The following is a 17651-nucleotide window of genomic DNA, read 5'->3' on the forward strand; positions in this document are numbered from 1 at the left end:
TCCACCCTCCATGTTTGCACAGCAGATACCCAAAAATCAGTTGGTCAGTGGTAGGAGCGCATGCATGCGTGCTAGAGCTCAGCTGTTCAACCTTTAAGCTTGCTTTAGGCTGAATAAAAAGGGATTGTCTTGGGCCACATATAAAATATATAATACAAATGTAAATAAACCACATGATCTTGTGGGGCTGCATTATTAGCTGTCCAAAGTTGCATGTGACCTGTGAGCCAAGGTTTGGACACATCTAATGGTAGAAAGTATTTTATTTTATTCCAATAATAATAAACTCATAGAAGCAGGTTGGAAAGATAAAGGGATAGAGATTGGCACATCACCAGGCTAAATGTGAATTTGATAGATCTCATTAATCTCAACAAACTTTTAACAGCTTCCCCTAGTCTTGAGTTCTATATGTGTTGGACTCCAACTCTCAAAATTTCAAGCTAATGAAGCTAAAAGGTAGGACTCTTTGTAAAATTGGAAAAGCAAGTAATTGCAAAGATTTAGATTGCAAAAGGGCATTTTAATTAACAATTTTTATTTCTGTCAACTAAGATAATACGGTATATTTAGAAAAATAGCCATATAAACACTAGTCATTTGTGGAAAAATGGAAACATATTTTCATTTTTCTCTCTGATATTTTTCATGATATATTTGTACAAATTCAATGGCCATTCCTCAAAGGCAAACACCATATCACAAAACATTAATTAATTCTGCAGCTGTTAATAAGTCCCAGGTTAATTGCAAACGCAGAGATCACATTTCATATATTCACAGTGATTTTAATTGCACTGAATAACCAAGTCAGTTTCCAAAACTCTTTTACAGTATTTTATAGTAGATGTTTTAAAATTGGTGCTTCTGTTCACACATTCCAATATATGTTGGATCTATTCTTATTCTGTACAAGTAACATCCAAAGGTAGGCACAGAGCAGTTGTGTTTTGTGGTGTGGTTACTTATTTTGCATCTTCAGTCATCCAGCACAGGTTGAAATATTTAACGTAAGATGAGAAATATTATACATTTTTCTATTAATCAAGGCAGAGAAAAAAACAAGAATGATTTGATATGACTGATATTACATTCCTCAAGCAATCTAGATTTTAAAAAATCAAAATTCTTACCATTTATTACATCATAAGGTCAGGCCTCAATGGAAAATTTATAGTTTATAATATTTGAAATTAAAGTTAAAAAATTAAGAATTATAGAGCCATGAATTTCCAATACCATATTGACAACAAAAGTATCCAACTATTTTGTTATTTTCATTCAGAGAAAACAAGAGTATAAAACTTACCTAGACTTTGACTAAGTCTGATGTCTTCTAGCTTTTAAAATGCTAAATGTTCTTTTTTCCCCCCAATTTTATCACCACCGAGATTTTAATCAGATATATTGACCTAAGTGTTTAAACTTTGTCAAGTGTAATATGGTAAAGTTTCCCACAAACCTCTATAAGAGTCTTAGTTCCTACTTAAATCCTACTTAAAATCATATAGAACACTCTTTCATTTTCAACCTCCAATTCTAAGAGAGGAGGGAACCATCACATGGGAAGCACTGGTAGATAGGCCAGTTATTAGCGCAAATTAATCTACACGTCTATTTGTGGTAACCAATTGCAAATGTTAGGAAATTAATTATTCGTTGTTTTCTACCTTCCCTCTCCATTCCTCCTTTGAAAGAGGATTGTGAAAGCTTTACAGTAAGGAGAAAGTCCATCTCATTGCATGCACATTATCCCAGAGAGTTACAACCCAGACAATAATCTTACAGTCACAAAAATTCCTGAGAGTGAACTCATTTGGCTAAGCAGTATCTAAAAACCAATGTTGTATTTCCTTAAACGTCAGCTTCCCTTAAACCCAGAGTTGTTCTTCTGCTTCTAAATTATTGCATATGCAGCCATGGAATAATGCATTGATTGTTAATGTAAAAAAAGGCTGCTCGTATGGTTTCTAACATTTTATATTTAATATCCTATCAATCACGCTATCAAAGAATTTTGAGTCTTCTAAAATAACAGCAAAGAACTCATTCCTTTAAAAAAATATTTTATATATATGAATATTTTTCCTTTGAAATGCCTTTTAAGGGAGGATTGCTTACTACTTTAAAAAATGTGGGCAATTGGAAGCAAAGCAATGTTTACGCAGTGATAGCAGTTCTTCCTTTTAAGACTGGTTTATTAAGAATATCCTAATAATGGGTGATAATTAGCCCAAGCTATTGAGCCAGTTTGGTGTAGTGGTCAAGGCATTCGACGTCTAGTGCCAACTGAGGCACATCAGCTGGGTGAGCTTGGTCTAGTCGCTCTCTCTCAGTTCTAGGAAACAAGCATTGGCAAACCTTGCCAAGAAAACTGGAAGGTAGTCACCAAGATGTCAGACCAATTCAAAAGCACCAAAAGAAAGAAAGAAACAAACAAACAAACAAACAGACCCTAGCACAAAACATTATGTTATTTTACTCTGGCTTCTAAGATCCAACTTTTACCTGCTGTTTTGCTGTGATATTTTAGAAAATGTAATATAAGGCAGTGTTTCCCAACCTTGGGAACTTGAAGATATCTGGACTTCAACTCCCAGAACTCCCAAATGCTGGCTGGGGAATTTTGGGGGTTGAAGTCCAGATATCTTCAAGTTCCCAAGGTTGGGAAACACTGATATAAGGTATCAGTTCTCTTTGCTTTACTGTACTTGCAGACTACTAATTCTGCCCTCTCTTCATGCTCCTTTTTCTATTGTGGCCTCATGTTTTGGGAGACAATTTAGGGTCATATAACTAGACTACTTCAGCATGTAAGAACGCTAATGCACGTTGATATGCTTTAACCAATTAGTGAATGGTAAAATGCATAATTACTCCTTATGTGAAACAAAAATAGAGTTGAGATCTATAAGGAAAAAAAGCTGATATTTGTTTATTGTCCTGCATACTCTTTTTCTTTTATTTCTCTTTTTTTTTCTCAGAGGTGCAATGGGTCAGTGGTTTAAAAGATGATGCAGAAGATCGATACTCCGGCAGTTCGTCCTATCACCGCATGACAGAGTGAGCTTCCATCACTAGCCCCAGCTTCTGCTAGCCTAGCAATTTGAAAGCATGTAAATGCAAGCAGGTAAATTGGTATAACTTCGGTGGGAAGGTAACAGCATTCTGACCATACACTTTGAGCTGACACATGCCATGGTAGTGACATGACCATGGAAATGTCTTCAGACAGTGCTAACTCAATAGTTTAAAGAAATAGAGATGTGCACGTCCCACTAAAGTCAGCTATGATTAGTAGAGTAAAAACCTCAGAGACTCCTTTTCCTTTGATTTTTCTTTCTGGATCACTTCCTCTTTCTTGAAACATCATAATTCAATCTTTTAAACACTAGCAGTCCTACATATTTCAAAAAATTTGAATTCTTCTTTGTACACCTGGATGCCCAAGGTTTAAGCTTTGGCATCTCCAGGTATAACTATAAAACTTCTGCCTGCCAGCCACTATTGATGATGCTGGACTAGATGAGAAAATGAAAGGCAGTTTTATATTTTTCTGTGGCTGCTGAGTAACCATTCTACAAACTGTATTCTGCAGATTTATTTAGCTGTAGTTTTTGAATACAACCCTACTACAAAATGATACACCAGCAGTTTACGACATTCACATCAAAATACCCCCCAAAGCCCATATATTACATTGACACTTACTGATAAAATTATTACCCCATTCCAGGGTCTGAAGTCCAACCAGTGTTCCCTCTAAGCTGCGCGCGCCTGCGTGTGCGCACCCAAAAACACCCCCCTGCGCACCCTTTTCCAAGGGTACGCAAGGAGGCATGGCCGCTCCCACCCCCCCAGCCCCCTGCCAGCCCACTCGGAACATTCAAAAAAAGAAAAATCTTCGCCGGTGATGGGGAGCGCGCGCATCCGTGTACCAGACATTGAAAATCACCTTCGCCGGTCTCTGCTGTGAGAACGCCTGCCCCGCCTCTCCTGCAGCCCCCTCGCTGAGAGCCTGGGACAAAAGCGCTCTCGGCGAAGGGACTGCGAGAGGGGAACGGAGAACGAAGAACAGAGAGAGAACGGGAGAGAGTGAGAGCAACAGACAGAGCAAGATAGAGAGAAAGTGAGAAAGAGAGAGAGAGAGAAAGAGGGGGGAGAAAGAGATAACAAGAGAGAGAGAACAAGAGAGAGAAAGAGTGTGAGAAAGAAGACAAGAGAGAGAGAGTGAGAGAGATAAAGCAAGAGAGAGAGAAAGAAAACAAGAGAGAGAAAGTGAGAAAAAGAGAGAGGAGAGAGGAAGGAAGAGAGTGAGAGAGAGGAAGAAAGCAAGAGAGAGAGAGACAAAGAAAGCAAGAGAGAGAAGAGTAGAAGGAAGAGAGAGAGAGAGAAATGATAGAAAAAAGGGGAGAAAAAAGAGAAATGAGAAAATGATTGAGGCAGAGAATGACAGGAAAGAGAGAGAAAGAGAGAGAGAAGTGACTCTTGATTTAAAGCATATGGTAAAAGCACTTAAATAATAACAGAGAATAAAACCCCCAGCCCTCACCTGTTTTTATTAATAGTTATGTTTTTGGTTTTGCTGGTTGTTTTAGTTTTAATAGTAATAGAATTTGGTTTTTTAAAATTATTAATTTCTTTTAATAAAAAAAGAAGGGATTTTTTCCCTTATTTATTTATTTATTTATTTATTTATTTATTTATTTATTTATTTATTTATTTGCCGCCCAGTGCTAAGGGGACAGCCGCGCAGACACTATACTTTTCCGCCCACACTGAAAAAAAAATATAGGGAACATTGAGTCCAACTACACTTTAAACGTTCTATGGAAGATCAGCCAAGAGATACCTAGACAGTGCAGCAATGAGAGAAAAACATATGTAGAAAGGCCCAACCTTAAATCACAGAGTCTATTCGACAGATGTTGTCAACAAGACCCAAATATAAATATCATCTGAATGTGATCTTGGTTTTCACCTGTTTATTGGGCTGACATTCTAAATCATCAGTGTGGCATATAGAAAAGTAGCTCGGCACAGTCTTAGATTTACTTCTGTATCCTTCTGATGGTAATAATATTCCAGTGCCAATGCAGATGCACAGGTGCACTTCCCTTCAGGTGACACTTATTGGCTACAACTATGTTGTTGCTCTTGCACTGATAAGAAAGCAAGGTATCAGCTGCCTAAGGATACCAACTTTGATTTATGCTTCTGCATATAAATTAAGTTTTAAGTCACGTTCTTGTTAAATATTTTCAGAAGAGAATCTCTAAAGGCAAAGATATATATTTATATTCCAGAAAAACTGACACCCCTTAGTAGTGACATTAATTCAGTAAGTCTTTTCAATAGAAACTGATGATAGAGATGGGAGCTGTCCAGTATCCTTATGGATTGCATTGTTCATATTCTCTCCCTTGGGATGTTTCAGTAAAGGATTCAGAACATCTTTACTACTACAAATCAAGTATCTTTAAAATTTCAAGCCTTTTCAGTAAGGGGAAGCAATCAGTGCTTTTTCCCTCACAAGAAGCGTTTCTGCAGAGTATTGATTGGCTAAGAATAATAATGAACAATCCAAAACGATCATTCTCATATATTATCTGAGGAACCCTTATGATACCCTTGTAAGAAAGAGTTATCCCAATAACAGAATTGAACAGCTGAGTCGAGGAATTACTAAAATAGAAGCTAACACCTCTTAAGTGACTTCCAAGTGGGAGATCTGAACTGCTAACTTCCTCAGCTATGTGTCATATTCAGTTGTTAATTTTTTAAAAAAAATAACTATATGAAATCAGCTGTACAATATACCCTATGCTTTTTCGTAAAGAGTTGGAGGGTCACATACACAGGCATACAAACATATATTTATGCATCCAAAACAGATATCCATGTGTGTGTGAGAGTGTGCATGTGTGTGAGAGAGAGAGATGTACATGCAAATGAACATCATATATTACTCCATTAGCAAGTAACTTTATAGCCGTGCCTCCTTGAAAAGAATGGTTTCATGATTTTATATTAAAAGAAAAACATGCATAATTTAAAATACTTTATTGTCCCATATGTATAAAATGTGCTGAGTATATGTACTATCATTTTATTCAATTATAATATTCTAAGTAATCCAAACAAACTTTTAAAAATTATCCTTTACTAATGGCTTCAAATCTAATTTTTAAAATAAAACCAGATTATTATGCATACACAACAGAATACTTCCTAATCTCTGAAGAAAACTTTAATTAACCAGTTTGTTTATTTCCACTGTGAATGATGCCAATATAGCTTCTAAGTACTGTACTTGCATTACATCATGAATTACCTTGGAGAGCATAGTTACATTATCACATTGGATTGATCTACATTAAGTTTATCTGAAATGTGAGTTTATATCCAAACAAATTTCCTAAAGGGCAGAGGCTACATTAATACATTTCCATAGTGTGCAATTTATTTGTTTACTTTAAAACAAATTCATGCTTCACTTCAAATGCAGGTTTTCCCAGGGTGACTAAAATCACAAAAATCTAAAATAATTATAAATATATACTAAAATTGAATACAGGGTCAAAACCAAGTCAAGCAGAGGCCATATAGAAAGTTTACAAACAACGTTTTAAAAACTTAATGTATTTTTTTAAAAAAAAGTTTATTCAGTTTTTAAAACAATAAGAAAACAAAAGAAACAAAAACGAAACATGTAAGCATAATTACATTTTACATTTCTGTGTTATCAGCATAAAATTGCTATGCATACATATCAATCTATCACATTATATTACATTGATATCAAAATTTACAATTTTATAAGATTACTTATAAAAGTTTAAATATAAAGTTTCTAATTCTTCTATTTGTTTTATCTAAGAGTTAATTGGTGATAAAGTTAAATAAAATTATATAGAATGATAGATATGGTTCTACTCATTAATCACAGATCTCATTAATATAGATTCTGAAATCAACAATTCAAGTATTTATATGCTAGCAGTCTTTATATTATTACAAAGTCTTCTAATAATTTATTAGCTTAGTTTATCAACTTTATATGGTTACTATTCTGTTATGGTTAAAGTTTCAAGTTCAATTATCTTTACTTAAATAATATTTGTAATATATGATCAGAAGCAAAGAAACGACAATTTTTACACAAATCTCGCTGCTGCAAAGACATCAACGCGAGATTTCTTGCTGCGGCATCTAGAGCGGTAGCTAGGGATGGCAAGCAACACTGCTGCACTTCCGGTTTCCTTCACCATATATCAAAGGTCCCTTTGTATTGCTGTTTCCTTGTTTGTCCTTTATTCCTTCGCACGTTCGCAGATAATTTCTTTTGATCACGTCTCTCTTCCAGCAACTTTTTGCGCACCCTTCCGCAATATCCTCCTAGCTCCAATTTCTCACACCGCCAGGTAGCTGCTGTCTTTGTGGGATTTATCCCTCTTCTTTGAGCCCAATTCATGTACCTTGTAAATTCTTATACAGTATTATCAAATCAAATTAAGTCCGTCTAACATGCGAGCCGGGATGGCACAGTGTTTAAAGTGCAGCACTGCAGGCTACTTCAGTTAACTGTTAGCTCTCACCACCAGGCCAAGGTTAATTCAGCCTTCCATTCTTCTGAGGTGGGTAAAAGGAAGACCCAGATTGCTGGGGACAATATGCTGATTCTGTAAACTGCTTAGAGAGGGCTGTGAAAGCACTATGAAGCGGTATATAAGTCTAAATGCTGTTGCTATTGCTATTTTCTACTTGCTGATGTCTCAAAAATGTATTAGATCTCACATCTCCTTCTATTGCTTGAGCTGTCACAACACTAAAGCTGCCATCATGGTGATAACCGCACTTCCCACTTCAGAGTTGCAAAATTTCCCCTTTGTATCTGGTGACTGCTTTTTGCCTTGATGTTCGCAGGGTGCTTTACTTGTTCATTTACCCCTCTGGAGTTGATGCAGCCTGACACAGGCCTCTGATCTCCAGGAATTCAGATTCGGAGAACAAAGCCCTGCTCTCCTTCGCCCACTCACCATGACTCCACCCCTTCCATGCATTTATTAAAATGCATGGAAAATTAAGTATTCCTTTGCCTAATGTTAAAAACAAAAGAATAAAACAAGAGCCGGGCATATGGTTCTTGGGGAGCTTTCTACATAGGGGCTACAATTGAAAAAGCCTGTTTCTGGATAGATGCTTACTACACCTCATCATCAAATAGTATAGTGAATGAATGATTACATATGGTAAGCTTAAAAACAAGATGGAGTGGACTACCATAGCAATTGTATTTAAATAATACTATAACTGGTGGTGTGCATGAGTAATATATATATGCAACAACTACTCAGGATGTCACCCCTAATCTGCAAACATCAACTAAACTGCATACATCAACTGCATCAATTATCAAGGTATTATCCTACCAACTAATCAGGATGTTTCAACACAGCCAACCAACCTGCTTGCAGCAGTTGAGCCAGCAGTCCACACCCACCCACCAGTATTTATAGAGGGATGGCAGCTCAGACCATGCTTTGTTCACCTGAGCACAAAGCCAAAACTATCATCCTGAAGATATCGAGTGGGACCTCATTGAAACGTCACCAGGATTCTATTAACCTTACACAGAAAAAGACCTGAATATGCCAAGACCTACATACCTATGCCCATGAAAATCTACGAAAACAAATATATATATATATACACACACAGGAGGAAGGGAGATAGGGAGGGAGAGGGAGAGGAAGGAGGGGGGGGGAGAGAGGAGACATCTCTTCTCAATGGTGCTGAATACCACTCAGTTAAGCAGATAAATCATTAAGAGCTCATTAACATGGCCAGGAACTGATTCAGCATTTCCACTATCTTGCCTTATCTAAAGGACAGAGACAGAGCTACATATGGATGATGTAATCGCCAAATGACCTCTCTGAGTGGGAAAAGTAACTTCCTGCATATAATCTTAGTATCTTACTATGTGAATAATCCACCAAGGAGAAGATAAGAGGCCCTCTGTTACAATGTTTAAGAAATGATCTGATCAGAACCACCACAAAATTGTTCCATCCATCCTCAGCACAGATAATCTTCCAGGTGAAAGAAATGATGAATAGAATCACAAGCTTCTTAAGAGTCCATGAAAATTAACATGATTGTATTGCCCATCACCTCTCTCTCTCTCTATCTATCTATCTCTTTCTCTCTGTGGGGCAGGAGAAACTATAGCATGATCAGGGCAGTTTCAGAACCAAAACCAGGACTAAAATTGATTGGTAATTTTTAAAAAAAATCAAATTTATTCAAGGTGTCTAGTTCTGATAAGCCACCAGTTCCTTCAACACTTTACCCAGGAAAAGATCTATGCTACAAGCATATAATTGTTCAAATCCTTTGTGTCCAATTATGTTCATTTAAAGAAAACTATCATCTTCTGTATCTCGGATGAATAGATGGCCTACTTTATTACATCCAGCAAACCATGATGTGTAAGAATAGATCAAAATAACATTAGCAGCATTAAATTCCTACTGTGATCATGAAATGGTCTTAAGTTTGGTTTAACACTTTATTCCATTAAATAAAGAAGACAAAGAAAATATAGTCTTATTCAGTAAATCTTCACAATAATCAAAGTAATCCTGTACTTTGAGGTCCCATGTACATATTAGGGAGTTTGGGGAAGAAAAGAAGAGAAGCAGTTTTCAATTCTTTTGCTTAGTTTTAGATTGATATTATGTTATAGTTTATCTCAGATGAAATTAAATTAAAAAAATAACTACCTTCAAGAAAGGGATATAATCAGAAAAGCTCCTTTATAACCTAAATTCTCTTTGGTAACCAACTTTAATAGATTGAATTCATAAAAACAAGCAGAGCATAATATCTGGAAAGTATCATGACTATGAGAGACTAAAGTCTAACCCTAAGCAATCAATCTCTCATGAAAATTAATTATTATTTCCCCCCATGGATTTTCAAAGGACTATCTTTCTCAAGAGTAGAATAATCTTCTACAAGTCTACACTTTCTTTGAAATTAAAAGTACAAAAGATTATGGCTTTCAATTATCCTATGATTACCGGAAATTTGTGCATATATAATTCAGAGGTTGTTAATTTGTGTGGCTGAGCTGACTGTGATTTTAATTTTATTAAATTATTTTTAAAAATTAAGTGCAGATAGATAGAAACCAGAACAGAGTGGATTTAGAAAATGAATTGGAACAGATTAATTAGAACAATTAATCAGTAGAACAACTTGCCTCCAGAAGTTGTAAATGCTCCAACACTGGAAGTTTTCAAGAAGAGACTAGATAACCATTTGTCGGCCTTCTTCTGGTCCCGTCAACTAGACATTTGGCGGGACCTAGAAAAGAGCCTTCTCCATGAAGGCCCCAGCCCTCTGGAATCAGCTCCCCCTGGAGATTCGCAGTGCCCCCACCCTCCTCGCCTTCCATAAAAGCTTATAGACCTATTTATGCCACCAGGCTTGGGGCCATTAGACCCTGGCCAACAAGTGTAGTATGTTTTGCTGTGTGAATGGTAATGAATGATTTTAAATCTTATTAGGTTTTTTAAAGTTTTTTAGTTATTAATTGGATTTTTAGATATGAATAGATATGAATATAATATATTGTTTTTGACATGTTGTGAGCCGCCCCGAGGCCTCGGAGAAGGGTGGCATACAAATGCAATTAATAAATAAATAATAAATAAATCTGTTGTTCATGTATCATTGCTTATTTTCTGTCTGCTCACTGCATTTCTTTCTAGTATTCAAAAATCAGGTGCCTCCATATTATTACTACTACTATATGGATTTTTTTCTGTTCTTCTACTTTTAGGAAAAACATGGTTAAATCCTTCAAAAACTAAAGAAGCAAGAATTTGGTTGTCCTTATTCTATCTTTCTTGGTAGACCTACTTAAAGAGGAGAAATTGGACACTGTTCTACTTTTTTACACTTTGGGAAAAGCATTATCTGTTCATTCCTGACTAAAAATCTGATTGAGGCTCCCCAGAATCTCTAGTAATAATCTTCAAACCTTGTTTTCATCCAATTGTTTACTTGGGTTCTTCTCCCCTCCTGTTTTAATGTTTAGCCTTTCTATCCAGTTAATTGAGGAGACATGGAAAATCGAAAGAAAGGAAAATCCACGAGGCTTTTTTTACTCCTCTTCCAAAATCTTTTCTATCCTACAACGCCATTTTAGCAATAAAGAATAGATAGCAGAATGTGCAGCCTTGCTTCCTTTCCTTCGGCCCAATCTCTTTCCTTTTGTATTCCATTTTTACTATACTAAAGATACTTTATAGATCAGTATTAGCTGCTCTGGGAGCTTTTTATTTCAGAGGATACTTCAAAGAAATACGTGTAATGCCTAAAATTAATGGTTTCTTAAATAAGAGATGCAGAGCTTTGTATATGCCCTTAGCTCAGCGGTGGGTTGCTCCCGATTCAGACCGGTTCTTAGAACTGGTAGCACCGGCAGTGGGAGGCTCCGCCCACCTACCCAGGATGTTTCTGTGCATGTGCAGAAGCATCACACGCATGAGCAAGTCCACGAATAAACCAGTAGTCAAGGGTTTTAGAACCCACTATTGCCCTAACATATGCATCCGTATTTATACAACAGGCAAAATAATTCAGAATCTCTGCAGGAGGCCAGAGAAGGGATGAAATATTGGATGAGAGAAAAGAGTATTTTGGACATTTCACAAAGCAGCTTCCTTTTCTGTTTGGGAAATAAGAGCTTACTGTCCCAACGATCCTGGGTTTTGAAGATCCTGAGGGTTTCTTTTTCTAAGTGAATCAAACTGAAAAAGGGTGCTGAGCTTAAGGAAAGCTATGAAAAAGTTTTCAACTTTAATAGGAAGGCAAAGAATATTCTTATACTTAGATCTATAAGATGCCTATAATTTACCTATGTGAGTTGCTTCATGGCAGGAAGGTAGCATGATTTGCCTCTTATTGACACTTTCTATCACTTCTCAGCTTTGAGCTATAGTTTTATTCTTTGGAAGAGGCTTCTGCTTATACACAAAAGCTTCCTTCACCTATTGGGACAATTCAAGGTAGCCTTCAAAGTGAAACAGAGTAACCCAACCTCCTTTTGGTTAGAATTTAGGGGTATGCATTCATTCCTGAAGGAATGGGATTACATAATTTTTTAATTAAAAAATTGAAGCACAGCATCTTAATTTAAATTTAAACTTTTGCACAGGTTGAGATACAATGTTCCTTCAATTGTACCATGGGCCTTTTCTTGGACTGAAATTGATTTTACAGTACAGACAACCTGGAGTAGTGAATAGATCAGATTTAATTTTGATTAAATGTTTGTTATATTTAGTACATATAAAAGTATTAAATTTTAATTAAAAGCACAGAACAGAAATTTGCAACCTGTGGAACACAGCAGCACACCTCACAATTTTGAACTACAGTAGACCCCCGCTCGTTGCGAGGGTTCCGTTCCAGGACCCCCCGCAACGAGCGGGTTTTCGCGAAGTAGCGCTGCGGAAGTAAAAACACCATCTGCGCATGTGCAGATGGCGTTTTTACTCCCACAGCGCTAGCGAGGAGCCGAAGATTGGGGGCGGGGCGGCTGTTTGCCGCCGGCATGGAGGGCTTCCTAGCAGCCCCCCAAACCCGGGTTGGGGGTCCGGGGGGCGCTGGCTCTCGGCGCTTTCGAGCTGAGTCCGGGAGCGAATTCGCTTCCGGACTCAGCTCAAAACCGCCGATAGCAAGCGGCAAGGAACGGCTTGTCTCGGCGCTTTCGAGCTGACCGGACTCAGCTCGAAAGCGCCGAGACAAGCCGTTCCTTGCCGCTTGCTATCGGCGCTTTTGAGCTGAGTCCGGGAGCGAATTCGCTCCCGGACTCAGCTCAAAAGCGGCGAGAATGAACGGCGTGGGCGGGCGAAGGGCGGGCGGCAGCGAGGAGTTTGCGTGGGCGGTGGGGAAACTCCTCGCTGACGCCAGCAAGAGGGGGAAGACCCAGGGAAGCCGCTGCCATCTACGCATGCGTGCCCGGCACGCATGCGTAGATGGTATTTTTGACTTCCGAGTTGAAAAATAGCGAAGTACCCTGTTCGCAATGGTTGGGGACGCAATAAACGGGGGATCACTGTATATAGAAATGATCCAATTGATCCAATTTTGTCTAATAGCAAGATGCTATTAGTCATCATTGGTTACAACTAATCACAGAAAGAACAATAGAATATACCCCAGAATATTTCTTGTTGGGAATAATAAGAAAACAGCATCTTAAAAATGTACAATACTTAACATTATAACTGTAGCAAGAATTGAATACGCCCAATATTGGAAGGACAACAAATCTCCACCGGAAAACGTATTGATGGACAAAATATATAGGTATGCCAAGATGGATATGTTGACAATGGAACTCAAAGGACAAAATAATTTGGAATACTATGAAATATGGACTAAATGGTATGATTAGACCAAGAGAAAAAGGAGAGACTGTGAGACATTGTGAAATGAAGACAATGATATGATACTGTAAATATGCAAAATATTGTATATTAACAAACAATAACAATGCATGAAATTGGATGTGGATCTGTATTAAAATAGTATGATGTTTAAAGATTAAAAAACAATAAAAAATAAAAATAAATGACCCTGAAGGTCCAAATCATTCAGCGAGTTTACAGTATAAACTATATCTCCGGGACCACCTTCTGCCGCACGAATCCCAGCGACTGGTTAGGTCCCACAGAGTTGGCCTTCTCCGGGCCCATAGACTAAACAATGCCGTTTGGCAGGACCCAGGGGAAGAGCCTTCTCTGTGGTGGCCCCGACCCTCAGAGATTAGAATTGCCCCCACCCTTCTTGCCTTTTGTAAACTTCTTAAAACCCACCTCTGCCGTCAGGCTTGGGGGAATAGAGACACCTCCCCCGGGCCTATACAGTTTATGCATGGTATGTTTGTGTGTATGTTTTTTTGCTTTTTAATAAGGGTTTTTTAGTGATTTTAAATTATTAGATTTGTTATACATTGTTTTATTGTTGTTGTGAGCCGCCCCGAATCTACGGAGAGGGGCAGCATACAAATCTAATAAATAATAATAAATAATAATAATAAAATACAGCCTACTTTTTAATAACTGTTATTATGCAGACAAGCTGCATATTACTATTTCAGTGTTTACTTTCCCAAGAATGGTTTCACTATTATGTAACGAGGAAAAGAAGATAACCATCTCTTCATTTTAATATAATGGGACTGTTGTCAATTCAAGGTTTTGAGAAAAACAGTCTAATATTGAAAGCAGTATTCCATTGAATGCTTAGATGTGACAAAGTCCTCATAGTATTTGCCAATCAATCTACACCCAAGAGCTGAAACAACATACATCACTTTAATCTTTTTCACTTAAAATGAATCTACTCCCAAGGAATCTATATCAGGTCAGAAGCCATGCATATCTCTATTGGTCTGTGCTCAGCTCAGCGGGATTCAATCACAGGGACTTTTGCATTCAGAAGGAATGATCAAATCAATAAAGGCTTTATTTAAAGGCAGAATGAGAAAATAACACACACTAGTACATAAGACATCAATGGGGGGGACACCTCAATAAATATTAAAGAATATAAGACACTAACAAATACATTTTTTAATAAGAACAAAGAAAGACTTTATGCCTCTTCTTCCAGTCACAACAGCAGGCAGACCCCTTCGAAATCAGCAAACATACAGCATCATCTTTTATCTTTCTGAACAACTTACAGAGACTCCAAAGTGGAATTAATCATACCTGTTTTCAATGACCTCATCTCATTTGATTTGGCCAAGGCCAACAGAATAATGTTTCAACTACGCTAGCCAAAGAGGAGGCCAGCTAAAGATTAAGGAGCTTTGAAGATGGGAGGCTACATAGGTGCTCTGTAATAAGGACAGGATAAAATAGAATATAACCTTTTAATAAGTAAAACAAATCTTTGGTTAGTTCTGTGTGACATTACATGGGAATATCAAGTTTTATGTGCTATACCTCTAAGATAAAAGAACACATTTCAACTATCCGATGCCTCCCGGGCAATCTTCTGGTGAAACCACCATCACTATAGCCATGCAGTCAAAATTAAAATGTTTATTCTCTTAAGATGCTAGAAGGCTTTTTCATAGGCATAAATCTGTGACCCATCCTACTTCCCAAAGTAAGCAGGATGCATCCAATTATTTAGCAGAAAATAAGCTTTTAAAATATTCCCATTTTTCAAAGGGCAAAAGTCATTGTAAACCAGAGTTAATTTTGCTAACTTCATGAATGCTTCATTACATTAGTCTGTTGCAAATTCAATATAAATATATAGATGTAAATACAGATATATAATTCCACCTGATTCTTTAAAAAGAAATGAAATAGTTTACTCACATTTTGCTGGTAGGTCATAACCACAAGTGATTTTGGCTTGCCCGGTTTCACAGCCGCTCAGACTGCGACATTCAGCAACTAGACAAGGACCGGCAGCTCTATGTATACATCCATCCACTAAACAAAGAAAACATTTTTCAATTAAACAAACCTTTTCATTGCTTTCACAACTTCCAATAACTGTAATAATAATAATAGGTGTGCTTCTAAATCCAAACCTGTTTGGGGAAAATCAGGGGAAATGTTTGAGAGTTGTCTTTGGTTTCCTTATTCCAAAGAGAGAGGAGAGAAAAGGCATTGTAGTATTCCTTGTATAGGTCAAAGGTTGCATGGTTGGGCAAGCCCAGATAGGACACGAAACCACATATGGATGCTCAGTTCACATTATGCTGTTAGCATATGTTAGCATGGGGTTTGCTCAGGCGTTACATCATGGAGCTTCTAGGTAGGCCTGGAAAACCTGGGAAAGTTCAAACCTGGGGAAATTTTAGCCTGTAGCAAAATGTAACAGGATGTGCCGGCTAGCAGCATCAAAGCACATTCTTTGCCTAATGCCAAGATACTGTACTCCTTAAAGTTCCCTAGAGTTTGTCTTTGCATTTGCAACATTATGAATGCCATACTATTCATTGTATACTAGATACCACATCATGTAAAACTGTGCATGTACATAGCTGAAGTAGCATAGAGATAACATTCCTATGAGAAAGTTCGCTGGAAAATAGGTTTTGATGCATTCACTCTTGGATAATAAAGTTCGCTTCGTTCAATCCTACGTTGTCTCTGCCTCTCTTTGAACCCTTCGCTGCTCTACAAGACATTGCCTTTTGTTTGAAGTTCTGATAAAATTGTAGCCCAAAAGCCAACCAGGATCTATCTGCTATGGATTAATACAATAGGAACATCTCTCAGATGTAAATGATATTCTGTTGGGCCAGGGGAAGCATGGTTGACCAAGCTAAGACTTTTTCTCCTGTTCAAGGAAGGGGAAAAGAGAAAACCTTTCCAATTTCATTTCAAACAGTGATACATCCTTGATAATAGCAAAGTTGATAGATACCCAAATATGGTCCAAAATTGATACTATGTACCCCAAAACAGACTTTACTTGCAAGATATGGATACACACATGCCCAGGAAGATACTGATAATATATACAAAACAAAACCCCCACCCCAATCACATTACATTTCTGTCATGTTAATGTGACTGATTATTAATTTATTTACCAAGCGAAAAGAAAAATGTGTTTGTTATTATTAAAAACTCAGTCTGAAGATTAAAGTTTGATTTAATATTACTTTGTGGATCTATCTAATCCCTCTGGGTAAGTGGGTAGAATATTAAATGTTTGAATTAAATAAATAAAAACATTCCTCTAAATTGCCTGTTACTTGCCACATAATAAAATCTTTTATATAAAACAATGTCACTGTCACATTATCTCTTTATTCCTGCAATATTCAAACATCTAATAATTTAAATCATAATGTTTTCAACTGTAGTATCAGCCAAAATTAAAAAATTCCTAGTGCAAACTGTCACTGAAAAAAAAACAGCAGAAGGGAGGAGAGATTTAACCTATTAATAAGAAATAGGAGAAATATTTTTCCACAATTAGAGATGCAATATCAATTAAAATAAGTATCTAAAACCAATAAAAATAACTGCAAATATTGCTAATCACTACACTAATGGCAATGTTACAATTTATTACAAAAATACTGTAGTCACCATATGTTCGTTTCTTATGTTGAAATTACAGAAAGGGACAAAAAGTAGTAGAATATGGTGTGATCCAAATTTAATCTCTAATACTACAAATATTTACATAAACAAAGGAAATCACAATCCATCTTGTGAACTCTCACATTGAGTTTGTAATTCTGGGCTGCTACATCCATTCAATAAATCTGTTTCAAACTGGATCCATGTAACAGAGATGGGATTAATTGGTTTACTTCATTTATCACCTTAAATTTTGTGTTTCCTATAGCATATTGAGACAAGAAGATTGATTTCTTTGGACAAAAGCCATTTTATAAAGTTGCAGTCAAATCATGACATTTCTATCTCAGTCTTTATAAGGTAAGGCAACTATCATTTTCCTATACAACAAGGATTCCCAACTAGTTGACTTAATTAATTCAAGCCTTCCGTTCATTTAAAAATGTACTAGAAATAATTGTTTTCGACCTCTGTGAAATAGGCATTTCCTTTTCCAAATACCAG

The 17651-nt window shown here is 36.9% G+C and overlaps 1 protein-coding gene across 3 annotated transcripts in view; it reads right to left on the reverse strand.

Annotated features, from left to right (window-relative positions):
- MACROD2 (mono-ADP ribosylhydrolase 2) overlaps window positions 1-17651 on the reverse strand; it is a 1339842-nt gene that overhangs the window by 1047756 nt on the left and 274435 nt on the right. For all 3 annotated transcript variants that reach the window (XM_070732607.1, XM_070732608.1, XM_070732606.1), the window contains one exon: window positions 15420-15536. In XM_070732607.1, the coding sequence (XP_070588708.1) occupies window positions 15420-15536 (117 nt within the window). The remainder of the gene's footprint in view (window positions 1-15419; window positions 15537-17651) is intronic.

This window comes from Erythrolamprus reginae, chromosome 1 (genome assembly GCF_031021105.1).
Source record: "Erythrolamprus reginae isolate rEryReg1 chromosome 1, rEryReg1.hap1, whole genome shotgun sequence".
NCBI classification, from domain to species: Eukaryota; Metazoa; Chordata; class Lepidosauria; order Squamata; family Dipsadidae; genus Erythrolamprus; species Erythrolamprus reginae.